Below are 26,835 nucleotides of genomic sequence, written 5' to 3'. Positions count from 1 at the left end.
CTCCAAAAATGTCAGAATAAAAGTTAATTTCCATTGGGAAGTTAATTTCCATTGGGAAGCCTTAGTCATAGTTTGACTTATGTTTGATCGCTACATTTATTTTGTTTTGATATGATCACAAATCAGATAAACCAATGAGTGCTTGCTTAGCCTTATCCAAACCTATTTGGGCTTAAACAATATTTCTGGAATTTTCTTATCTTTGCTTGTTGTATTAGGAGACTTAACAATACTATATGGTATACAGATAATTGAAGATATACGTGGAAAATCCTGTCTTATAACAAGGAATAGAATTAAGCGGCTATTTATTATGTTTGAATGAAATCATGAAATCATGCAAGGACATCTTTGTTTCAAATCCTTAAATCTTTTACATTTTTATATGAGTACTGAAGCAGCACAATTTTAGAAGTCTGGTTGGGCATCTCCAGTTTATAACCCTGCCATTGCCTTTGCTCAAGCAAGGGATTAGGTGGTACAGTAAAAATGCCAGAGGTATATCATTCTGAAGACCACAGAAAGTTACAAGTTTTTAGTTTTAAAACAACAAAGCAGTATTAAAGACTTACCATGAATTCTGTCTGAAGTAAATGAGAACTTGCAACTACATCTTTTAATTGGTCTTTGGTCAAAATTCTGCTAGCTGACTGTAGATACTCCAGTGCTACTTTTTCCCTTGGAGTTGGCACAGCTATTAAAGGTTCGGCACATCCTAAGATGCTCATATCTAAGGTGAGTGAGACATTGGATCCTCGTCTGTATGATGACAAAATATAATATATATTTGTAATTAATTGTTTATGTGAATCTACCTGATAAATTGAAACTTTATGGATAATACTTGAATAAGAAAATAAGCATATTTATTGGAGAATAAATGCCACTGAATACCGAGAAACATATTACTAAGTAAAATTTCTTTGAAATTTCTTTATGCTGGTGTTTGCATTACAAATAAGGAAAAGCATATTGTGTCAGGGCTCCAACTGATGCCCTAATAAAAGCAGGACCCTCAAGCCAGTTTTCAAGAAAAATCCAGTTGTTTATTAGGAGTGCCATGTCAGCATGGACCTAGTGAAGGCAGATCTGACCCACTCAGTTCGTGCCTTGCCTATGAACCTGTTTCTCTCTCCTCCCCAAGGTGTGTCATTAGTCATATTCCCCAATGAAGCAATTTTGCACGTCGTAGAAGTCATTCCCTCCAGCCATTACTGGTTTCTGTGGAAATGGCCTTGACTTTGGCCAGTTAGGATGTGCGTTGTTTTAACTGAGGTGCAAATTTCCCAATGCAGCTGCGAAGCTCGATTCCCCATCCCTCTGCCTAAGGCAACTTGGGAGCAGGTTGTGGAAGTTTTACAAGTTGTCATATTGACTAGTATAGAAAAAAGTATTACAAATACTTCTCATAAAAAATTGAAGAACACATCTAAGTCAAAATTTTGAGCACTCATGTGGCTTGGGGAAATGTATATATGATTCTCAAGATCTCTTCCAAATATTTTTCCAAATTTGCAGAACCATTGCAAGTAGAAGGTAGATTAAAAACCCAACTAAATAGCCATTAACAAAATATAATTTGACTTGTGCTAGATGGAAAAAGTCATATAAAGCCACAATATGATTATTTAATTATAATTAGTTTTTGGAAATTATTGTTACAATCCAGATGAAATATAGTATGGAGAATAATCTTCTTGTTATTTCACAAATGTGGTTGTTTTATTTTTCTAATCTTAGTATGTAATAGGCAGAAAAAGTGGTTTAAAACATTTTCTCGGTATCAGCACTAAGTATGGGCTTAATTTTAATAACCCAGAATATATCACTAAAGATGTTTTGCTCTGTTTGCAGAATAAATACCAGTTTTTATGATTCAGGATTCATAAAAACATTTCTAGTTCAAAAGCATTCTTGGTGAAGCCAAAACTTTCTCTGAGTTTTTGAGCCAGATTGAACTTTGGCTATATTTAAAGCAATATTGAATAAGCTGACAATGCAGAAGAAAAATGCAATCATTTATTCTTGTCAGTGACCTTAAACAAATTACCTTAAAAATTTCCATCATAGCTGGATCTCAGATTTTTCACATCCATTGCTTAGTTGCAGAATCAGACAATAATATATAGGAGTTACTGTTCTATTTTATGGATTTCCCCACTTGAGAAATGGGACAGTAAACTAGTAACTTTTCTCAGTAAAAAATGATTTATTTTGAACGGAACTCCATAGCCAGTTTATTCAATTTGAAATTACTCTATGTATTTGGTTATCACTTTTACTTATTGTAAGAGGATATTTGCTACAAATATTTATTAACACCATCAGAAATACGGCAATGTGCTTATCATGTCCCATTCAGGATCTGATGGGGATGTGATGGTTCCTTTTCTGGATGAATTTCCCCTTTACATTAATCACTTGGCAACACTTTTGAGAGTTAAAAGCATGGGATGATAACTTTTATTTAAAATGCCACCAAACTGCTTAGAAAGTTAACAACCGGTTCTCCTGAAGGGGTACGAACTGGCTGAATCCCACCACTGGTTTACCCCTAAACGCTGGAGATCAACTTGGAACCAGTATAATTTGTAAATATGGCTATTGAAGTATTATTAAAGTGATATAATGTAGAAGGAATATGCCAATTGTTGTGGCCCAGCAGGAGCCGTTGGAGCTGCCACCAGACTCCGGCAGCGAGAGGTCCTATGAGTTGACTCTGGGGGATGTGGAGGACCCTGGACAGGGATCCGACTCCAAGTAGAGCGCAGAGAGGCTGGTTGGTCACCAATGTTCCCTCTAATTTTTTTTCAGTGTGAGCGGAAAAGTATAGTGTTTGAGCTGCACAGTTTCATGCCTGAGCACCTAAGAGAGCAACAGTTTGAACTGCTGTCATGTCTGCTGGACATTTGCGCAACATTCCAAGCGTCAAGCGCCGATTGCTAGCGAGGTTTCAGCCTGATGAATGCCAGGCATGAAAATGTGCCACTCAAACACTATACTTTTCCACTCACACTGAAAAAAAAGGCTCTCTGCTCAGCTTTTACATTGTTAGACTGGCTAGAGGGAGACATGGCACCAACAGCCTGGGTTCTGGCATTTTGCAGGCAACCTGTCCTCTCACATTCTTTGGAATGCAACCCATCACATTTGAATTAGATTTTGCCAATTATCCTATTAAAAGATAATCCTATTATTCTAAAATATGACTAACTCAATATTAAAAACTGTAAATATTTAATGCTGATAAATAATAGCAGTAATCGTTATTTAATATGACTAAAATCAGTACTGATATATCAATATAATATCTATCAAAATTGACAATAAACACTAAAATAACAATACAAATATATAATTTGGAATATAAATGTAATAAATATAATATATAAATGCAACATAAATGTAATAAAATAATTTATCATGAAACTCTCCCCATTTAAAGTAGTAAGATCAATTAAATAGTCTAGCAAGTTTGGACTATATGCTATATGTTATGTTACTTAAGAATATATATACCTCATCCACATCATTTCCAACTGAGTCAATAAAATCATATGCCATGCCAAAACTATTTTAAATAAAGATATGAAATTAATCAAGTATTGCATTTATTTTTAAAAATGAATTTACATTTTTTTTATTATTTAAGTTTTGTACCCCATCTTTTCATCTTCAAGGTATTCAAAGCAGCTAACAGATTTTTTTTTAATTGAAATCTACTTAAAAACTGGTGTTAATCTAATTCAAAAAGCCTGGCTAAAAAGGGAATTATCCTTTTCTAGAACCAAAAAAGAAAGAAGAACTGCCGCAGGATTGTATTCCATGGTATTTAATCAATGCATAGCTTTCAAATGTAATCCAAATTATATATCTAAACAACATTATAAATCATTTAAATATCAGAAGATTCGAGCATTGTTTTTCCCGATCTCTTGGCAGAAAGGATGTGTACTGGCATTTTATGGAATTTAAAATGATTAAGTCCATGACACAAATTGCACAATAGGAAATCCAGGCCAGAATGCACTTAACTCATTGTATCACCAGGGACCAGAATTTAGCAGGCCCAGGAAAAAAAAGTAGGTAAAGCCACTTTATAGCTAAATTTGATACCATTAAAAATTAAATAGGATTAAAATCTGTGGTTTATAATTTACCCAGTTGTGCCATGTAGTCTACACCCCTCCTTTTGCCGGCGTTAGCCCGCTGCACCAAGGGAGGGGAAAAAACAAGAAGAGATACGGCCACAGCTAAGCACGCAGCAACCTTGATGTCTAAGTGGGCGAGTCCACAGCATGCGCACCCGCATGTCCGAGACAGGGCATAAAAAGGGAAGAAAAGCCAGGGAGGAGATGACTGGACCCAGCTCTGTTTGGGGCGCCAGCTTGCATGCAAGTGAGTCCCCCAGTGCAGGGTGGGGAAAGGCTTTGTTGAAAGATCCGAAGTGCAGAGAATCAGGAAGTGCCATCCAGGTGCAGCTGCATAATAAATCTCACCAATTCCGCCCAAACGTTTTTTAAAAAATGTTGTCAGGACTCCTGTTTAGCTGGAGGGGATTTCATTCACGATTCCATGGCCATTCTGCAGAATATAGAGACTGCAGTCCATGTCCAGCAAATGACACTGCGCGGCAGTGGGAAACTGCTGCGCAATGTTTACTTGCCATGTGCACGGCCGCGTGGCCGCGCACCTTAGAGGGAACAGTGTTGGCCACCAGGAGGCACATGAGCATTGGAGCAGTGGGGAGGAGCCAAGGGAGTTGTTCCTGGATGCCCGGCATCGAAGAGCTGATAGGCGTAAGGAAGAGTTGCGCAGTTACAGGAGGTAATTGCACTCAGCCGGTGGTAATTAGGCTCCTCTCAAGACTATAAGAGGAATGCTTGTGCACACGCCCCGTTGCAGGAGTCAACGCATTGACTAAAAGTTGGAGAACTTTTGTAACTAGCTTGGCAGGCTGGATTGCTGCCAAGGCTTGTCTGTGCTGGATTGCTGCCAAGGCTTGTCTGTTCTGGATTGCTGCCACGGCTTGTCTGTCTGTTAATAAATTCCGTAAAGTATCTTTGGCTCGGCGTGCTTTGGTGTGGGACGAGGGGGTCAGAACAGCCAATTAATAAACTAAATTGAAAATAGGTTATCTAACCAAACTCCTTTATTTTACTATGCCTCTGCTACCTATTTTTTTAATTGTTAATGAGCAACCTCAAGACTATATCTCTTTCTTTCTTATGACTCTATAGTTTTAAAGTAAACTTCAGCAGGAGACCCTTCAAACAAAACACTGAGCATTAGGCACTTGGTATTATTAGACCAACAGTCATGTCTTCAGGCTGAACTAGTACATGCTTCAATATATTTGAAATGAGGGAACAATTCTTTGTGGATCCAATTATTTTTTCTTCCCTAAATAAACAAAAGACATTCCTTGAAAACACAACCAGCAGTATTATTATATTTTAACTCATACCGAGTTTTCCTTCTAGAATAATATTTATAACCTCCAACTCATGCAAGTGACAAAAATAGAAGGAAGAATTAAAAATAAGAACACTAGTTTAATGGTAAAATTGAAAGAAAAGGACTTGATAGAAAATATTTTTTTATTTCCCTCTTTAAAAGGAGATTCTAGATCTTTAATGATCTGCTGATCTCAAATAACAGAAATAGATTTAAAAGCTCCCCTACATCCACTTATCCAGAAGGGAGATACAGTAGTGTTTCTTTTTAAATGGGCATCATTGAAACTAGTTTAAAATATAACAAACCAGCTGTGGTGATTCCTGTTTAGAGTGAGGTGCTTTTTTTTTTAACTTTTCCTACTTTGTAAATAAGAGTACCAGAGTTTATAACTAAATGCTAATGCAAAATAAACTGTATTTTAATGTTGAGTCAAAACAGGAAGTTATATTTTTTGGAGCATTTACACCCCAAACCAATTCCTTTATCAATTTCTTGGCAGTTATTTAAAAATAGTTCAAAATGTTCACAATGGACCAACTATGTGGGAATAGAGAGGGAGAGAACATGAAATAAACCCAGCCAATTCTTTGTTACACTATGCACAATCTTTACCTCTCTAAAAGTATCTGTGGATTTCTTAATAAAAAAGTGTAAATACATATTGTTTTATAACAAAGCACAATTGAAATGTTGATATTTTCTTTGGCTTTGACATTGTTTTATCAGTCAATCATGACAAAGGGGTTATTTCCTCTCCAGCGAAATGTGGCAAGAGCTAATTATATCTTTGAATTTATGGCTTTTCCAATTCAAGAAAATTGGCATTGAGAAGCAAATTGATTCCTCTGAATTGATCCAGTGATGGGATTCAGCCGGTTCGCACCTATTCGGGAAAACTGGTTCATAACTTTCTAAGCAGTTCGGAGAACCAATTTTTGGAAGAAATCTTATTTTATTTTTTTCCCACTTTACAGGGCTAATTTTATAAGGAAGGCAGGAAGGAAAAATTCTGGTGTTGTTTCTAGCCTCATCTTTATTGCCCTGTTTACAGAAACTGCCTCTCCAGTTAACCCTTATTACATTGTAACAGCTAAGGCGAAGCGCCCATTGACGTGAGTTGGCCACAACCACATTGTCACATGACCACCAAGCTATGCCTACCCAGCTGGTCATTATGGCAGAGAACCGCTTGTTAAATTATTTGAATCCCACCACTGATCCAAAGATATAGTCATCAGACAAAAGCACATAAAATACTTTATAGAAATGTATGAAAGAAACAGAAAATTAACTGGTAGGGATTAATTATAAAAATAGAATTGTAGCAAATAATGCTTCCAAAGGCTATTTCATATAAGAAGTAAGGATCACATTTATGAATCAAAGCTTCCAATAATGTTTTATAAGGTGTATTGAGACTGAATCTCACTGACCTAGAAAAAGTAATCAAGACACTCCCCCCCACACATACACTATGATACCCTGTCAGCAGGGGTGGGTTTCTCGCCCCGTTCCAACCGGTTCGGTTGGAACGAGGCCGGCGGTGTCCTCGCGCATGCGCGCGGCACGCGCATGCGCGCGCGTGGTACGCGCATGCACGCGCGTGGTACGCGCATGCGTACTAGCGTCTGTGCGATGCTCCAGCTGCTCCTGGAGGATCGCGCAGGCGCTGTATGCGTCCTGCGCATGCGTGGAAGCGCAGAATTCAGCAAAACCGGGTAAGGAGCGGGTGCGGGCGCGCGCGGGCGCGCGGGGGGCCTTTGCCGTTCCAGGAAGTTACTTACTTCCGGGTTTGGCGACCAACCGGATCGCAGGGACCGCCGCGAACCGGTTGAAACCCACCCCTGCCTGTCAGTATACAATATTAGAAATATGACTTAAAGGAGCCAGATCTTTAAGGCCTCCATCCTTAAGGAAATAGCAAGTGTTGAAAGATAATCTGGTTCTGCAAATTGCAGCAAGCAGTTGCTCAGGTATAGCCAATGAATACATTCATTTATTTGCTGACTCTAATGGATAATTGATATTTATCACTGTTTCTTGGATAACAGCAGGATGACATTTTCAGTGGTCTGGCAACCTCCCTGCCAAATTTGTATATGGAGATGCCTATACAGAAAATCTGGAAAGCATACTTAGATTAGATCATAACTAGATTGCATAATTATGATTATCCTATCTATTCAAAGTTTTGATGTCTATTTTTATTTACCCCCCCCCCCCTTTCCCTGTGACATAAACACAAGCACCTGGCCTTAATTATAGGTTCGCTTGCATAGGCTGAAAGACAACATTCTACATGAATTTAGGAATTCATATTCTAAAATAAGTGGGAGTAGAATTAAAGAGAGATTTTAGTGAAAAAATAAATGCCTGCTATTTAATTAAATTATCATTGTGCATTTATAGAAGTAGAAAAAGGGTGAAGGAAAGAAAATTGAACAACAATCTTCTATCCATTTTTGGAGTTCTTAATCCAATGGCACTGACTCATTAGTATCTCCTGAACACAAGGAGACAGTAGAGTGATAATACAGAATTATGGATTTACTCCTTCCCTCTTTTTGTCTATATGTCTGCCTGCTTTTTATGCAAAACATTTCTGCCTTTCTTCAAAGCATGCAGACACAAACACACAGAAAATGTTTGCTTTGGGACTCTGTCTGGTAAGAAGCAGCTAGCTAGTTCTAGGTTTATAATATATTTCCTGTAAATTTCCTTTCTGTTATAATCATAAAGAATATTTGAGTAATAATAGCTCAATATTTTTCCAGGTTCAACACGGTTGTTCAGGAACATCAACCTTCAATACTCTTTTCACCGGGAAAAGTTTTAATGTGAATGAGATGATACTTACAGCCCATCATAAGAGCCAAATATTCTTTCCCTATGCCATATTCTGTGTTTATGAAGTAATATGAATCAATATTAAGTTACTCTTACTTATTTAATTTTACATATTTCAACAATAGGCTTTATGGTGTTGGTTTCCAAACTGCCTAATTCATGCTAGAGATTTGGGCAATTTTAGAGGATGTCAATTTTTAGAAAATGAAGAAGGTCATGAAATTTAACTGGAAAATCTCTTCAGGAAGCTCCACCCATTCATTTTATGTCAACCAATCTGACAAGGCCCATAAATCACTGAAGTAGTCATTTCCTGCCTTTCCCTTAAAATGAGTTCTCTCATCACTTTTGGTGATTCTTTTAACCAGTAGTTTCTGCATTCTTTAACAACAGACTTTGAATTTCATGTTCAGCATTGCAATACCCATCCTGATTTCATTCATTTTCTGGACAGGGCAAAGAATTATGCATATCTGATTGAGTTTCTCCCTTACTTCATCCATTATTTCTGCCTTGTTTCTTTGTAACTGAAGGTAAAGAGGCTTCTGCATTCCACTATATACATTCCTGAAATGAGATTTCATGACTGGAGTTCTTTGTTGTATAGTGTCACAGGAGAGAGATGGAAGGAAGTCATTAATTAACCAGCAACTACTTGCCTTTCCATTACAGAGGACAAAAATTCATTTGCATGTAGCAATGGTATGTAGGCTCCTCCTCAGATTACCTTTTGAAAAAAATATGGAAGTACATGCACATGCTATAGTTTAGCTACATTAAATATTATATATACACATTTTAAAAATTGCTTGTGCCAACCACAGTGGGTACAAACCTATCTGAAAAGACACTAAAGCAGCAGAACCAAAGATGCAAACGTTTTGGCAATGTGGAATCATATCCCAATGTTACCATAACATTGGAGGAAAATACAAAAAGTATTATTCCAAAATGTTGAGAAAATTAACATACATGCAACAAGAGAACGTTGTATTCAAATAATGTGCTTCAGACTATTCAGGCAATCAGAGAACCTAGCATCATTCTAGGTATGTAATCAGCAAGAAGAAGACTTATAGAAACTAATAGAAAGCTTATAGAAAAGATATTTGAAAGTTGTCTCCCTGTGCATCCAGTTTCTATAACTTGTATTATTTTCAGTTTGAGAGAGCTATCCAAGTGTAGAAACAAACATGTACTGTATAAATGAATGAATTAGGATTGGGTTATCACTGTTCCTTATTTTGGAGAATCTGACTCCCTTCCTTTCTTCCTTAATAAAAATGTGCTCTATCAGATTCTTATTTGATATTATGGTCTGAAAACATAATTTTTCTCTTTAGTAATCTGGCTGAGTAGGTATAATTGCTTTGCTTTATTTATTAAATAAAATCAGCTAAAGTACTTCTTCCCTAGATGGATACCCCACCCCCCCATACAAAAGTAAACTGAATGGTTGGTAACCTAAAGAAAGTATTGAATTTTTAAAAAAATAACTATCAACTAAACAGCATTTTCAGTATTCAGATTCAAAATCACTTCCAAGCATTAGTCAGACTACATTATGTCACAAAGGAATAAAGGAAATGATTTTTAAAACTACTTGTAGACTAAATTTTAAGCAATTGGTATCTGGTTGGGACAGAAATCCTTCCATATCCTGTGCAGGAAAAGAGCTGAAAGAAAAACATTTCAATTTTCCCTCTTTTAATCAGCCTTTCTAAAATTCTGTCAATTGACTCCTATTTATCCAAAAAGTTAGGAATGGACTATTAACTGAAAGACAGATAACTCCTGTCTGTACCTCTTAATCAACTCCACCATCAAATGGAGAATTTCTTTCATGAACTTCTGTTTCCCTGCAAACGACAAAACAGAAGCTCACAAAAGAAAAAGATCTCACCTCTGACAGAGCTGCCAGTCAGATGCCCTGCCTCCCTCTGGCCAGCTGGTCTTTGGGTCTCTGCTTTGCAATTTGGGCACACACACACACATACACACAGTTTGGGCACTTGGTGCCTAAAAGGTTCGCCATCATGGGATAGACTATAAGTTTGTAGAGATTCTCAGTCATCCAGGTCAGGGTTGTCTCAAAGGTGCTTTTTCAGGAGGCAACTGGACTTTGTTTTTTCTTTGAAGATGTTTCGGTTCTCATCCAAGATTTCTCATCCTCATCATTTTCATCAATTGCTTCCTGAAAAAGCACCAGTATAGGCTATGGACATCAACGCTGATTTGATTCTAAAGAGCTGGAAACATCCATAGAAAAAATGATACATAGTCTTTCTCCAAATTGATGTTGTTGGAGGCAACCCCTCCCCCATTAATTTTGGAGCAAAAATTAGAAAAATACAGGAATTGATCCTCAGATCAGCAAAAACAGAATTATTTTTACATTAGTCTTGCAAAGGCTCCTACTAAGGTGCACATGGGCACATTTTCACTTTCCAGGTGTTCCAACTTACAAAATTTTACCAATTCATCAGAAAACCAAGACAGATCCTCATAGTTTATTTCTGAATACTATTAACAGATTAGTTCAAAAATGTATTAAAATGATTATTGAGGTTATTATATGTTATTAAATGCTTAATTGAGTCACTGAATCAAAAATACTTAGTGCTGTGGCTACTGGCCAACAAACTCTTTGTAAAGTAGTATTGTAATAATCTAATATGATCAATTGACGCTTCATTGATGGAAGCTAATGATTATTTCCTTTTATTGTCAAAGGTCTCAAAGAATTTTTTTATCTAGGTTTAATATAGACTGGAAAAATCTTGAGCTATAAATGCTTTAAACAATCTTATAATTACTAAAACAAAGCCATGATGAAAGCGACAAGGAAGGAAAAGTGATAGCAATCACACAGTTTTTACAGTTATATAAGAAGCCTGCACAGAAATATAAATGGGAATAATAATAATAACAATAACAATCACCACCTTAGCAACTCTTAGATCCTTGGTTAGGACTTGAACTGTTAAGTTTTTACCAGTCCCAGACCGTGAATCAAATTGAAAATTAAATCATCATCATCATCATCATCATCATCATCATCAACAACAACAACAACAGAATAACAGGGTTGGAAGGGATGTTGGAAGTTATCTTGTCCAACCATCTGCTCAAACAGGAGAGTCTACATCATTTTAAAGAAATGGCTGTCCAGTCCCTTCCTGAAAGCCCCAATAATGGGACATCTACAACTTCTGAAGGCAAGTCATTCCACTGGTTGATTGTTTTCACTGTTAGGAAATTTCTCCTTAGTTCTAGATTACTTTTCTCCTTGCTTAATTTCTGTCCATTGATTCCTGCCTTGAAAAACACTAATTGGTAATTCCAGCAATACCTCCCAACTCCCAGATGCTTCCTATTTCTATAGGCAAGTCTCACTAACTATACTTCAGTTGCCTCTATGCATTTAATTATATCCAAAAGAATTTAGTTTTCAATTATTACATTCACCGCAAACAACATAGTAAAGGCACATTTGTTTACCTATAGCACAATATATAATAAATATTCTCTACTAGAGACTCTTATGTCTGAACTGAAAAAATATTGATCACTCTTATTTGTAAAACATAACTGCAAAACAGCTGCTCTGCAGACTTACAGAGAACAAGGCAAAAGAATTATGCAGCTCATCTGTCATGAGTGGCCAGTATTCTTTATAAATCGGACAGATTCGGTGTAAAAAACATGATAAATACTTCTCTGTGGGAAACCAAAACAACCCCATTGCACTGAAGAAATCAACAGCTTAATAATGTACTGACAACATAAGAGCCATACTTGATGAAATTTCTAAGGTTGTAATTTGCACATATTAGAAGACTGCTGAAGATTGATACAAACTGTTATAATCTGTTACTGGCCAATTTCGAGCCTGAGATTGGCTTGGTGCTCTTGATGGGACATCTAGTGAAGAGGTTTATGGGCTACATGTGGACTTCCAAGTCATTTAATTGTGATCTGGGGCTGCTTAAGGGAAGAAAGGAAGAACAAAGGTCTCTCTAGTGAACAGAAGTGGAAAATACAATAAGCAAACCAGCTTTATTGGGAAGGGAAGGAGAAGGGGGGAGGGAGGGAGGGAGGAAGGAAAGAATGAGCAAACAAAAATGGTATGGAAGAAAGTGTTTGTGCTTAACCAGGATAGAGAAGAAAAAGAAAAGCAGTAGTTTAGCAATACTGGGAGTATGATGGGGGAAGAAAGGAGAATACAGATAGCCTTCAACTTACAACAGTTAGTTTAGTGACTGCTCAAAGTTACAATGGCATTGAAAAAAGTGGATTATGACTGGTTTTCACACACCTTTGCAGCATCCCCATGGTCATGTGATAAAAATTCAGCTGCTTAGTAACTGGTTCATATTTATGACAGCTGTAGTATCCCAGGGTTTTGTGATCCCCTTTTGTGACCTTCTGACAAGAAAAGTCAATGGGGAAGCCAGATTCACTTAAAAATCAGGTTACTAACTAATCAGCTGCAATGATTTATTTAACAGTTGCACCAAGAAAGGTTGTAAAATGGGGCAAAACTCACTTAACAACAGAAGTATTAAGGTCAACAACAATAGTTGTGGTCATAAGTCAAGGACTACCTGTAAAAGAAACTTTGTGTTGAGGAAGATAAAAAAAAATATCCCTGCATTTTGAGTGGGAGGTGGGAAGAGATTTTGTTTAGATTTTTATTATTTAATTATATCTCATTATATCTCAGAATAAAGGAGTAAAATAACACAATTGTTTATTTGTCCTGCATTTTGAGCCTCTGCATGCTTTGCTCAGCCTGGTATGGTCTCAAACTGACAACACTTACACACCCATTGTGCTGCTTGTGTATACATTGTAGGTCAGATTTCAAAGACTTTTATGTACTTTCAAGTCTTTAGAATCCAGATTTTTTTTTCCTTCTGAAGTAATAAATGGCAGGTTTGTTTTGTGGCATGGGACGCGGTGGCTCAGTGGCTAAGAAGCTGAGATTGTCGATCAGAAAAGTTGACAGTTCGGCGGTTCAAATCCCTAGTGCCATGTAATGGTGTGAGCTCCTGTTACTTGTCCCAACTTCTGCCAACCTAGCAATTTGAAAGCATGTAAAAATGCAAGTAGAAATATAAGGACCACCTTTGGTGGGAAGGTAACAATGTTCCGTGCGCTGTCAGCATTTAGTCATGCCAGCCACATGACCATGGAGACGCCTTAGGACAACACTGGCTCTTCAGCTTTGAAACAAAGATAAGCACTACCCCCCTAAAGTCAGGAATCACTAGCATATATGTGCAAGGGGAAACTTTAGCTTTACTTGCTTTGTGGCCTTGTGGAGGTAAAAAAAAATTACATCAATAGCTCAGGAATTATTGGTTTTCACCATACAAAGTTCCACCACTATAGTTACATAGTTCAAACTAATTGTATAGGAATGAATAGCTGAAAAAACTTAGGAAAGTGTAATGTTCAGACAGCTATCCTTTCTTCATCTGTTTACAATATAACAAACCTTTTAACAGATCACTGTGACATTACTTAAAGTTAGCAAAATTGTCTGCCAGATGCTGGCCACTGATTAATTTGTTTTAAGTTCAGCCAAGAGGGAGGAAAAGTGCAGTGGGTGGTGCAGCAAAAATATGCACAATCAACAAATGAGCAAAGATTTCCTGTCATCTTGGGAATGAAATTGATTGGTACAGCCATTTCCTGTATATAATCTAAAACCAGTCACAACAACTGCAAACCAGGAACATTCTTGGAGATAAAGTTGATGGTAGAGGCTGGGGCTTTTCTTTGCAGCATGCCAACTTCCCATTTTTGTCCGTTGAAATAATTTCAAAATAATATTTTAAAAAAGACACAGGGAGGGCAGGAAAACTAATGGGTACCATGAGCACGCCCAAAAGGAACATTATGTCTAGTTCTATGCTGGGTGTTACATAAGGAGGTGAATCCTTTAAAATTAATTTAATGACGTGTCTGCTTTTAATGCTACTTTTTGTTAAGATAGAAATATTTGCAAAAACTGCCATACATGATAATAACAGGTAATAAACATGTTGGATATATTAATGGTACTGTATCACTGGTCATTCTTTCTAACAGAAATACAACTATAATAAAGGAACTTTCTCCCTTGTTTGAAAAATCCGACATCTGCATGCTTGTGGGCATTAAACTTTTCATTGCCTCGGGGTAAAGTGGGTAGTTAAAAGGGACAACGCATTGTCTCTGCATGCCTGGATTTAATGAAACACTTGCAGTGGTTGTCTTTGCAAGATATGCTAGCCTAAGCAGTCTGGTTCATGAGCATATGCTACCCACATTAACCTCAGTTATAAGCCTTCTGCTTTGTATGAACTCCCTGCAACCATCGTTTTGGATTTATGCAAAATGCAATTTAACACCTTTTCTATGAATAAACTTAACATGATGCTATTCTGGATACAGATAATGATAAAGCTAAGCATAAGTTATGCTAAATAACTATGTGTAATATTTGGGGTAAAGAGGAGCTCCAAACATAATTACTTAGCAAACTTAAAATACTGTTCTCATAAAAAAAAAATTAAAATCCGTTTTTGGGATCATCGCAACCCTGTGCTTAAAACAGTTGTTATTGGCATTTCCCTGAAAGCAATAGCTAAGAGTTATATTAAGCACAAGAAAGCATATTCATCTCAACACAATAGAGTAAATTTATCCTCCAAATCCATGAAAAGCTGTATATTTCAGTCAGGAAATTCCAAAACCTTTCCTGTACATGTATTAGGGTCTCAGGCCTACGCTATCATCCACAAACACTGGCTTAGTTTCATTATTTAGTTTGCAAAAAGCAACACAATGCTTAATGTCAAGCAATTGCTTTTAGCAGAATACTGGATGTAAAAGCAGGAAATGTTTAATAATTATTCTATTATATATAGCACAAGTGGTGATACATACACCAGCAATCCTGCTGCACTTGATTAAAAAATGGAATTCTGGAGAGGTTAAAGGCAGTAGATACCAAGAATCTTTTTCTCATAGAAATATTTTTTAAAAATGGTTATAGCTGAATAATGATCATTTCAATTATTATAGGAGCTTGGTACAAATAATTTATGTGACAGCAATCCAGTGTATAGTATATTTACACAGATTTGCAACGTATACTTTTCCAGGCTAAATTTCTTCTATTTGTGCTATACAAAATTAATATGATTGATATAAAGACTATATAGTCTATGTAGTATATATATATATATATATATATATATATATATATATATATATATGTGTGTGTGTGTGTGTGTGTGTGTGTGTGTGTGTGTGTGTGTGTGTGTGTGTGTGTTTTATTTGTGCTGATAAATAAATAAATAAAAACACAAATATAACAAAGGCAACAGTAAAAATATTGGGTTTTTGTCGTGATGGACTCTTGTGACGAGCCGATAGACAGATGATGGAAGCAGTTAGCTTCCTCCCATAATTGTGGCTTACCAGGGGTTGTAAAAAATCATATATATATATATATATATATATATATATATATATATATATATATATAAATGGCAAGCACTTGAAAAGATTTAATTCAATTAGATAATCAATTGGAATGAGCCTCTCTGCTCCTAAGGCTTAAAGGCTGTTAAACTGGCTGCAGTGAAATTTCCCTGGATTTTTTTTTCTTTTAAGCAGCAAAATGGAGCATCTTTTCCAGACATAGCAAACCCCTTTCTATAGATTCTGTAACTTTAGACTGAACAGGTCTTCACCTTCTAAAACTTGACACCTTTATAGGAACATTCATTAGAATGAATTATCAGATTGAATGGGAATATTGTCACCAGCGTGCTGTAAACATTGCTCAGGTAGGAAGGCTGTGGTCAGACTTCTTGTTCTGTAATTTGAACCTTTTTTTGATAAATTTGAAAATTCTGGGCCCGTATAGACCTTAGTTGTTTGTTTCGAGGTCAGTTTGTGGCTGAAAAATCCTGACAGGGATGGAGCCAAAGGAATTGTTGAAATATTATAAACAGCATCCTTTAATTGTAATATTTCAGAATGAAATATAAGTACATGCTTGTCATCCTTCCACTCATAGTAGCAGCATGGTCCTTTTGTTATTTTAGTTACAAGATCAGGATTGTTAATGTTTTAATAAATTAATTGTTTTGCTCACCATAATTTATCTTTCATGAAAATGGCATGTTCTTATTTGTTTGTTTGTTTGTTTGTTTGTTTATGCCTGAGGTCATCCTAATAATTTGCCCAATTGTTTTATTTATAGAAAACTCCCATCTGGTGTCCAACACTGCTGGAATCCTATACTCAGAAATTGATTCATAGCTGTTGTATTTTGATGAGTTCCAGTGATACGTTGCTGTGAAGTCCAGATAGGAAGCAGCTTATAAATGAGAGTAATAGAGATGTTTGGTTGATATTTTCTCATTGGAAAATGATAACTGAATGCATCTTTAATCGATAATTTTCTCTCTAAGTAGTCACAGATCTGGTTATGTTTTCTATTTCTTCAGCACCATTTGCTACTTTAACATCTCTAAGAAAAAAGTCTTCTTTTGAAGGGGTTTTCTATTTAAAGTCTTTCCTGTCCAAAGCGAACTAAAAATTAAGGAGAACGGAGATCTTGAAAATGCCCTCATCAATATCTTAACAGCAGAATGAGCAAGAGGTTTGTACACCAGCTGGTCTTTCCAATACATTTTAAATTTAAAGAGAAAATTTAGAGAAATAACTACTTTATGAAAATTTACCTCTTGTTTTCTGATTTATTTTTGGTACTGCTTTTATTTCCTTTTTTTCCTGATGTATTAGCAGATGAAAACATACTAAAGAAAACACACAAAACTCAACACAAAATAAATGTTTCTATCATGGGAATCTGTGGTTATCTTTTGCCTCTTGGAGGATTGCATGTAGGTACGCACTTCACAGTTTTTAAAGACAACTGTGTCTTTAAACTATACTTTTGTATAGATCCCCCCCCCAAAAAAAAGACCATTTGGTTTCAAGAGTTAATAGCAGGTGAAATGGACTTAGTTGTACACACTCCTAACCATCTTGTTGCTGCTACAGGCTCTCAATAAATATAATGTGGGACAAACACAACTATACTTCCCACTTTCCATCTTTCATGCTTGTCCATTCTTGTTCTTTGGAAAGTGGGGGACGCAACTATTGTCTTCATAATGAGTTAATTTCTCTTATTGCAAAGATATGGTGGGAGGTGACCTTCCTAATTGGTCTGGTTCATAAGATGATTTATAAAACTACTATGCTAATACTTTTATACAGCCTGGAATATTGAAAGATAAATAGATATGCTACTGAGCTGTTCAGAGAACATTTGTAGACCATCCTTTTCCCATCTAGTGCTCTCAAATGTGTTGAGATGTTAATTGGGAATTCTGGAGATTGTCACACCAACATATCTAAAAGAGCACAAGCTAGAAAAGCTGATTTTGATCTACTGTGGGAAGAAATGAATGCCTACCAATAAAAACTGTACAAACCTATATTCCCAGATGAACACAAACAATGATTTGTCCTAAACAGAAAGCTAAATTGACACCAGGAGCCATACTATCACTTTAAACTCCTCTTTATAAATCCACATCATAGCTCAGAGAGACTTGCTTCTTGCTTCCTGGTGATCAATGTACCTGAAAACACCCTAGAGAATATACATTGATGAAAAAAATGGAGATCCCCCTCCCATTCTAAAGAAATCATGTAAAACCTTGTATGTGAGGGAATGACCTAATGTAACTTCTGCACATTTCTGTTTGGGAACTTAAGGGAAAGTTAATTGCATCTTCCATTCTTATAGATCATAAATGAAATAGGAAATGGATTGACAATATTTTCTCTCCTCTAGATGTCACTACTCATCAAGAAATCACATTAAATTTGAGTCATATGGAGCAAAATATTTCTGCTACAAGCTGATTCGGGGAAGCAATGAGCATCGTAGCATCAGTTTATCTCTGATATGGGTTAAGAACACTGCCTTACTTTGCATTGCTACCACATAAATCTTAAGGGGATATACAGTATTTTCACTCTCCAAGCAAAGCATTATTGAACTATAGACCGTACAATATTCACTGATTTAGATGTGAATGTTTTCTATTCTTGCCTTTCATATTTAAATGAGGACCTTTTAGGGAAACAACACACAACAGCCTTATACAATATATACTATTTACACTACTTATATATTACTACTCATTTAAGGTAATATAAATATTTTAAGGCAATGATACTATCTCAATCATTCTTTTAAAAATGCTTACCAAATCAATATTCATAACACAGGCAACTTTAGCTTTTGTCACCTAGGAAGCTTTTGTCACATATGGAGGTTTGCATATTCACCACCTTTGTGGGCAAACTTCTCTTTACTAGAATCATGTGGTTGGTGTTACTAGCTTTCTGAAACTATCCTCCCATCTCTAATTTGCCTTGGCCTTCTCTGCATTGAAAGACAGACTTGAAAATATATTTTTTTTAAAAATGAGTATATAGCCAGTACCATTTTTATTTTCTAAAACCATCTACAGAAATTGGAGGCATTCTTAGAAATAAAATGACACTTAAGGTTGATGCTTTGATTTAGGAACATGCCAAATCCATATTCTTTGTTTTTACTGAAAGAAATCCTAAAAATAATAAAAGTTACATAGAGCACAGAGATTTATCAGGAAAAAGGATGGTATCTGCAGACCCACAGGTGTGTCAAGTTGCTTTCCTGCCTTACAGAGAGAGAATAATAAACTCTGTCCACTGGGTTTCCAACTTACCTTTCTTGTAGCCCCACTGGTTTCATTTTGAAAGGTGATGGATTGGCAGAAAGTGGAGGCTTGATCTCAGTGGTACATTGTCCATGGGGATCAACTACAACATTTAGTACTTTATGGGTCTGTTCAGGTTGGACCATTCTGTTTGCTGTCTTATATTCAGATGGAGTTCTTTGTAGAGGGACTGAAGAAAGGTGTATTTCCTGTTTTTTGTTCTTATCCTGTCTCACAGAAAATTGTATTTTTTCTTTCACTCGGTATAAAACCTATTCATAACAGAGAAAATAGCTGTTTTTACCTTAAATTCTGAAAAAAAAACCACATATTGGATTATGAATGAATAGAAGATTAGATACTAATACGATAAATAACCATTAGGCATGGAGAGCATCAGCAATAATAAAAACATTTTTCTACAGATTATTGAATGGATTTCTTCTCTGCAACTTGGGTTTTTAGCATAATATTTAACAACAGGATTTATTGGGTTGCTTTTGTCAGGGGGACAACAAAATTGTATTGGGAAATAATTGAATGAGCAACTATTGAAAATAGACTAATGTTCAGTTTGTATGCCTGTCCTGTCCCCACCCCGGATTTTCTTTTTGAATGAAAGTCTTCAATTCTTCATGGAAAGCTTCTGATGGGACCAAAAATGAAGCTGGTTATTCATTGGGTGAAAATTGACACTGGAGGAAGATTCTTCACTAATCTGTAGAATCTCACTTTCCTTATAAACTTTGGTCTTTTGCTATTGAAGATGCCTTGTGTGGAAAAGAAGGAATGGAAGGCACCCTTACTTGTAAATAGGGAGATGCTCATGGAATTTCCTCCTGTGTTGTAACATTTTATGTAGGCTTTGTTGCCAGAAATGCTTGTGGTTGCAAGGAAAGGATAATTCAAATTTAAAAGTCTTTTTCTCTGTGGATACCTGATGTGAAGATCTAGCCAAATGCTACACTCCTTTAACGATCAAAATCATAGTTGCAATAGGAAAACAACAGTTGTGAGATAGAAGAATGCTGTTGCTGGAAATGGTAATTTATTTTTTAATATCTCCAGGATCGCTACTTTTTCAAAAACCACAAGGAAGAAAAAAATACTGTGTGATTTCTTTTAAGAACTTTCTATTGTAAAATGGAAGGGGATTGAGCACTGTAAATACATTTACTCCTGCACTGAATTAACTGGTAAATACATACATACATTCTTGTGCAGTATGGCTAGTGTGTGCACTGTTACAGTTTGTTTGTTTTTTTAAAAAGATATTTGATTAAATACGTTTTAGAGAAAGGGACTAATGTTAGGCTACATTGTATCAATCCCTTTTTTCAAAATATAGTATGGCAAAGGAAATAATAAATGTTGAAGTGAATTAAAAGAAAAGAGAGGTCTGGCTATAAAAGAAAATCAATAATTAGAGATCCTTGCCTATAGTAATGATTTAAAAAAAAACTTAACCAATAAGATCAATTCAATAATGCAAAGTAAACACAAATGTGCTTCTTTAAATAAAAGTCTGAAGAAAAACAACTAGTTACTTAGGGGAGTATAATAGTTAAGAAATTAGGCCAGGATGAGGAAGAACCCAGGTTCAAGCTCTCAGCTGACCATGGATTGTCTTTGGCTGAGAGAATGTGACAGGTATAACCCACTTTTTGGGTTATCTTAATAAACAGAGCAATTGTTTACTTCTAATTGTCTGAATTGTCAAACTGAGTTAATAACTATAAATAAGAATATAATAATAATTGAATAGGCACAAAATAGCAACCAGTGGTGGTAATAATCTACACCCCACTCATGCCACAACTAAGCATGAATGAACAGAAAGCAATACATTACCCATTAAAGAAATAGAAAAGAAAGTCTGGTTAAAATGGGGGGGGAGTCATTCACAGGTGGGCACTGCAGTAGTGTTTGAAAATTAAAAATGGACATCCATCACTACTTAAGTCCACAAAAACAGATGGAAACATAAGCTGAAAAGCCTGGAATATTACGGCTGACAAAAGCAAAAATCAAACCATGTGGAATCTAATAAAAATTGTGTAAATGAACACCTGATTATTTGACTTGATGTATTAGGGTTTATCAGAGCATAACTGTTAGAAACCATTCAGCAGATAAACAACAGGAAATTGCACTAGTCATAACGCATCATTATTCTATACATATTTACAATGACTTTCACAATATTCATTTTCCTGAAAGCATCTGTAGTTACCCCAAGAAGGACACCATGGGAGGTGGGACAATTGATTAAAAAATGCATCATTACATTCTGATGCAAAACCTATGAATTATGCACTTGAATGTGACATAGGAAAGCAAGTGCGAAAGAGTAAGTTTTGTGTTGTGATTTCAACATACATGTCTTGTCTTTTTTCATAATGCAATTAGTAGCAAATGCCTAAACAAACATTGTAGCACTTTGTGCTTTTAAAAATTTGCCAGCTAAGGGCCAAATAAGCTTATTGGGGCATGCTTAGCTAAATGTATAACTGGTGTGAAAATGGATTCTGTGCATGAAATCCCCCCCTCCTCCAATCCAGCTGCTGTGGTTCACAAAAAATCAATTTGTTGTTCAATAGAAGAATGGAAAATCTGGATTCAGTCCATGCTTTACTCCACCTCCCCTCCAATTACTATTTACAATGCCAATTATAAGCATGTGTTTGGCTGAGGGCCAATAAATGAACTCACCCTTTAAAAAAAATGGGGGAAGTGCCCCTTCGAAGTCATCTGAATGAAAGCATTACTTGGTCTATGCATGATTAGGATTCACTTTACGCCTCATTTTGCATTAATTTTGTTTGTGGCTAAAAGACTGGACTGTTTTTAGCAAATAATTTCAGCACCAGTAAAGCTTATTTTGCTTTTCAGAAAGGCAAAAACAGTGAGAATGGAAGCTAACAGACTTACCATCAGACATGTCACAATAACAACAAAGATGCTGAGAAAGATTATGACAGCATAAAATCCTTCTTTACTCCAGAGTTTATCCGACTCATGTTTGCCTTGCAAAACATTTTTCTTTGACTGATAAAAACATAAAAGGAAAAAAGGTAATTATATGGTTCTGGACAGGATGTACATTTGAGAATCATTGTCAAGCTAATATAAAGTTTTATCTTTCTTCAATAATATAAAGTGCTTCTACGATTCAATACATTTCTATTGTTTTTCAAATTTTTGCATCAGTGAATATCTCCAGATAGATACGCCATTGCAGTATTTTGTAACATATCTAATGTTGACACTATATGGAAGTGAAAATGGGACTTTGAAGAAGGAAAATAGGAAGTTCAACAGCTTTTGAACTTTGGTGTGGGAGAAAAGTCCTAAAAATATAATGGACAGCTAAGAAAATGAATAAATGTATTATTGAATAAATAAACCCAAAGTTCTAATTTGAGGCACAAATGACCAGGCTAAAATTAGCCTGGTTGCGAAGATCCAGCTCTAAGTTACCATATTTAGTTATTGGATGATCTACATGGTCACGAGGAATTGAGAATGACTTGAGGTGAGGAAAAGAGATGAAATAATGGGACAAGGAAAGAAATAAAATGAATAAATTGTTTATGTTTATCTGTCTTATCCATGAAATAAAAAAATCACTGCATTTATTAAAATCAATAACTCTTAATCTGCATATCACTTAAAACAGGATGGATTTGGTGTAGCAGAAAGAACCAACCAGGCTCCTTTAAAAAATTACCATCAGAGTCTACATACATTGATATTAGGTTCTCATATGAATGAACATAGTTTATGCTTTCCTGAATCATACTGCAATCCTATATATACTAATTTAAAATTAAAGCCTGTTGAATTCCATGATGCTCGCCGCTGAGACTATAAATTTTTGGTGTCATTTTAAAATTACACTTCTTTTTGCATGCACCCAAATATACACTATGTAATATCAGACTAAAGTAGAACAACATTATAAATCAGTAGTGGACTGCTTTACTTTCAAGTGAAGAGGCAAAGAATAGTAACAAGTGGCCTAATGTTACTTATAACATTATAAGGGTTACAATCATTTATGTTTATGCTGAGAAAAGTCTCCCCTTGACATGATGATCTTATGACTTTGAGTCAGTTACTTTCCCTCAGTTTGACTTCATTGTAGCTTACCATACAAAACAAAGAAAAATCCCATATGTGCTTTCCCATATATGGGAAAATCCCAAATCCCATATGAACTTTTTGAGGAAAGGAACTCTATTAATCAGCCCTCAGGATACTGCCTGATACCAGATGACTCTCACCTAGTTGATTTCTAACCATGAAATGAAAACAAAGCTCTATTATGATGTGTGTTAGTCCTATTTAAAGGGTAACAACCTTTAATGTACTATTTTAGTTAGCACCTTGGTTCCCTTAGATACACAATGAATTTACATTAGGAATTTATAATCTAGAAAATACTAGAAAAGTATTTATTTACCGTTTATCATCTGATTTTGCAAAATAATAATAGATCTTAAAGGACTACCTATGAGTAACATATTAGCACTTTATAATAATGATATCTTACCTCTGGGGATATCTCTGTAATTCCAAACTGAGTTAATCCTTGGCGTAGGACATTGATATTAAGAGATCGTAGCACTTCTTTGGATGGGATAGTATCAGAAACTCCTTTACTACTAACTGGAGATATGAAGAGTTCAACACAGTTCCTCTTGCCCTAGCAATAATACATAAAATAAGAGAAAATAGCTCAAAAAAACTTTGTACGACTAAACATATGAGTTACTGTATGAATTACTATTCTTGCAAGTGTCAAACAAATAATAGAAATTGATGGTTTTCAATTTTCCTTTCCAGTCCAAATTCTTGAGATTAATTATAATTAGCTATTTAGAAGTTCAAGTTGGATCCAAGTTGATATTTTGAATATCACAAACCAAATTTCAAATATATGGATTTCCTTCCTATTTGTGCTATATTTCAAGATTTGTTAATTAGTGACAATATCATTGTTGCAGAAAGGAAGGGATAGAACATGGACGGACAACTTATTGTCTCAGTCTACCATATTTTTCAGAATATAAAACACACTTCCCCCCCCCCTCAAAGAGGCTGAAAATTTGGGTGGATCTTATACTCTGAATGTAGCTTTTTGGAAAAGCTTTTAGGAAGCACCTAATGAGGTGCTAATGGGTGAAACAATCTTCCATTTCAGGCAAAACATGGAAGATTGAAAGATTGCTTCACTTGTTAGCACCTCATTAGGGCTGAAAAAAAGCTTTGAATATTTTTACTGCAGCATACTGTTGGAAAAAATTCTCAGTTTCTTCCAGCTGGGAGAAGCCAACAATGAAAGATTTGAAGGCTGCCTTAAGAGGTACTTCTTTTGTCCAGTTTCTGTTTTTGGGAGGTAATCCTCTCAAGAGCAAGGCGGAGAGTTCCTGTGACTAAGTGATTTCTATTATTTTGGAGATAATCCCTTTAAGGGCAAGGCAGGAATTTTTCCTATCAACTATCTGAGTTTTCTCTTCAGGCAAGCACTGGGTTGGTTTGTTGATTCAGCTTTGTTACATTTTTACTAGATGTGAAGTGCTTTTGGCTGATTTCTGAGACATCTAGTTAAGCTTATTAAGTGTTTCCCCCGGCCACCTGAGGAAAGGAAAAAAGTGGCAAAAAGTGTCATTTTATTATACTATTGTGCTTGCTTTTCTGGTGTTATGGGAATAAAAATGAATACCTGGTAGGCAGAATTCTTTCCTCCCCAAAAACTAAGGTGCATCTTATACTCAGGTGCTTTTTATACTCCAAAAAATATGGTAATTGGAATACCCTTTAACTGGCAAGTAATAGTGATCTGGCTCTTTTTTTTAGTAGGCAGGTGAGGAAGAGAAGGGGGTATCAGAAAGAGAAACAAAGGGGTTGCTAGAAAAAATTAAAAAGTTATATGCCAGAAGAAAAAAAAATCATCTGTTTTTGACATTGTCAGTTATTTTTACTTCAGTTGTTATTTCCCAGCAGAAAGGAAAAAAAATATCCACTTCTGGTATTGAACTTAACTCATGGCCTCTTCAGGCAAGGAAGAAAGCATGCCAGTAGAAATTATTGATCATCACATTAGACCTTATTAAATTTGGTAGATCAATCATCTAGCTTCATATAATGCTGATGGGTGCTTTTTCTACTCAGATTATAGGTAGCCAATAGCAGTCACAATAAAGCTTATCCTAGAAGGCCTGCTGTGATTTGTAGCATTTAGAGCATGGATGAAATTTGTCTTGCAATGGCAAGCACATACAAATAAAATGAAGATATGTATATGTGTTGTGGCCCAGTAGGAGCTGTTGGAGCTGCCACCAGACTCCGACAGCGAGGGGCCCTCTGAGTCGGCTCTGGAGGATGTGGAGGACTCTGGACAGGGTTCCAACTCTGAGCAGAGCGCAGAGAGGCTGGTTGGCCATCAGGAGGCACCTGAGCCTTGGACCAGTGGGGAGGAGGCAAGGGAGAGTGAGCAGGATGCCAGCAGTGAGTTTTTCCTGGATGCATGGCACCGAAGAGCTAATAGGCATCAGGAACAGTTGCACAGTTACAGGAAGTAATTACACTCAGCTGGTGGTCATTAGGCTCCTCTCCAGGCTATAAAAATACTACTTGTGCACATGCCCCTCTTGCAGAAGTCAGTGCAGGAATGAATGTCGGAGAACATTGTTATGAGCTTGGCAGGCTGGATTGCTGCCAAGCCTTATCTGTGTTTATTGCTGCCCAAGCTTGTCTGTGCCGGTTTACTGCCAAGGACCTGTCTGTCTCTTAATTAAATGCCGTAACTTATCTTTGGCTCGGAGTGTGCTTTGGTGTGGAATGAGGGGGATCAGAACATATAGGTATAATATATATCCTTATCTCAATTACTGTAACTCTGTCTGTCTGACTGACTGTCTGTCTATCATTAATATGGTGAATTGGTTATGAAGCTACACTAGAAGTGGGGAGAACCAGAATAGAAGCTAAATGGGCAACTTTGCACCAGTCAGTTTTTCACCCTTAAACTGAAAAGTTGAACTTGACTGAATTAGTGTGGTAGATTACAGATCATCATGACTTTCAGTGAAAAGGCTGTCATTCTGTGGTGGATTTGGGCTGATACTACACAGAGAATCCCAGAGAATCTTCTTGTCCATGTTGTTACTTTTATAGATAGCAGGTCTATATAGAACTGTTTATTTGTTCAGACTGGTTGGTTTTATTTCCAGAAGGTGAAACTATACAACAGTAAGCATGAAACTAAGCCACTTACAATCAGTCGGTTGATATGTACTTGCTGCGGCAAGAGTCCTAAAGCAGCAGCCACTCCTTGGCGGAAAATCCGAAGCAATGTGATATTCAACTTGTTTACATCCATTTGCAGAGTCTGCAAAACAAATGCAAACAGTGCTAATCTTGCAAGGCACACACAGTTCCCTACTAATGAGTGACCTCCGTGAATTGTGCAAATCGTTTTTTCCCAGGATGGCAATGTGTGAAGGCAATTTGCATTTCAAACAGAGAACAAGAGTTGGGGGAGTGAGGTCAGGGGTGCAGGATTCCAGACTATTAATGGATGTTAGTTTAAAGAATGCTAACATTTCCTCTTTTCATAACCTTAAGTTCACCATGAGGTGAAAGAAATTTCTTTGGATACACTCCTGGAGCTTTTACAGGAGTGATCACAAGATACTGTAATGGAACTAAGTGAAACAGAATCACCCAGAAA

The 26,835-nt window shown here is 36.2% G+C and overlaps 1 protein-coding gene across 1 annotated transcript in view; it reads right to left on the bottom strand.

Moving 5' to 3' along the window:
* PTPRR (protein tyrosine phosphatase receptor type R) overlaps nt 1-26,835 on the bottom strand; it is an 81,295-nt gene that overhangs the window by 16,026 nt on the left and 38,434 nt on the right. The window contains 5 exon segments of the mRNA XM_032220648.1: nt 573-759; nt 19,107-19,369; nt 22,029-22,145; nt 23,653-23,805; nt 26,380-26,493. Of these exon segments, the coding sequence (XP_032076539.1) occupies nt 573-759; nt 19,107-19,369; nt 22,029-22,145; nt 23,653-23,805; nt 26,380-26,493 (834 nt within the window).

The sequence above is a fragment of the Thamnophis elegans genome, chromosome 7, assembly GCF_009769535.1.
Source record: "Thamnophis elegans isolate rThaEle1 chromosome 7, rThaEle1.pri, whole genome shotgun sequence".
Lineage (NCBI taxonomy): Eukaryota > Metazoa > Chordata > Lepidosauria > Squamata > Colubridae > Thamnophis > Thamnophis elegans.
The sequence above is the reverse complement of the archived record's forward strand: the minus strand, read 5'-3'. Positions and strand labels throughout refer to the sequence as shown.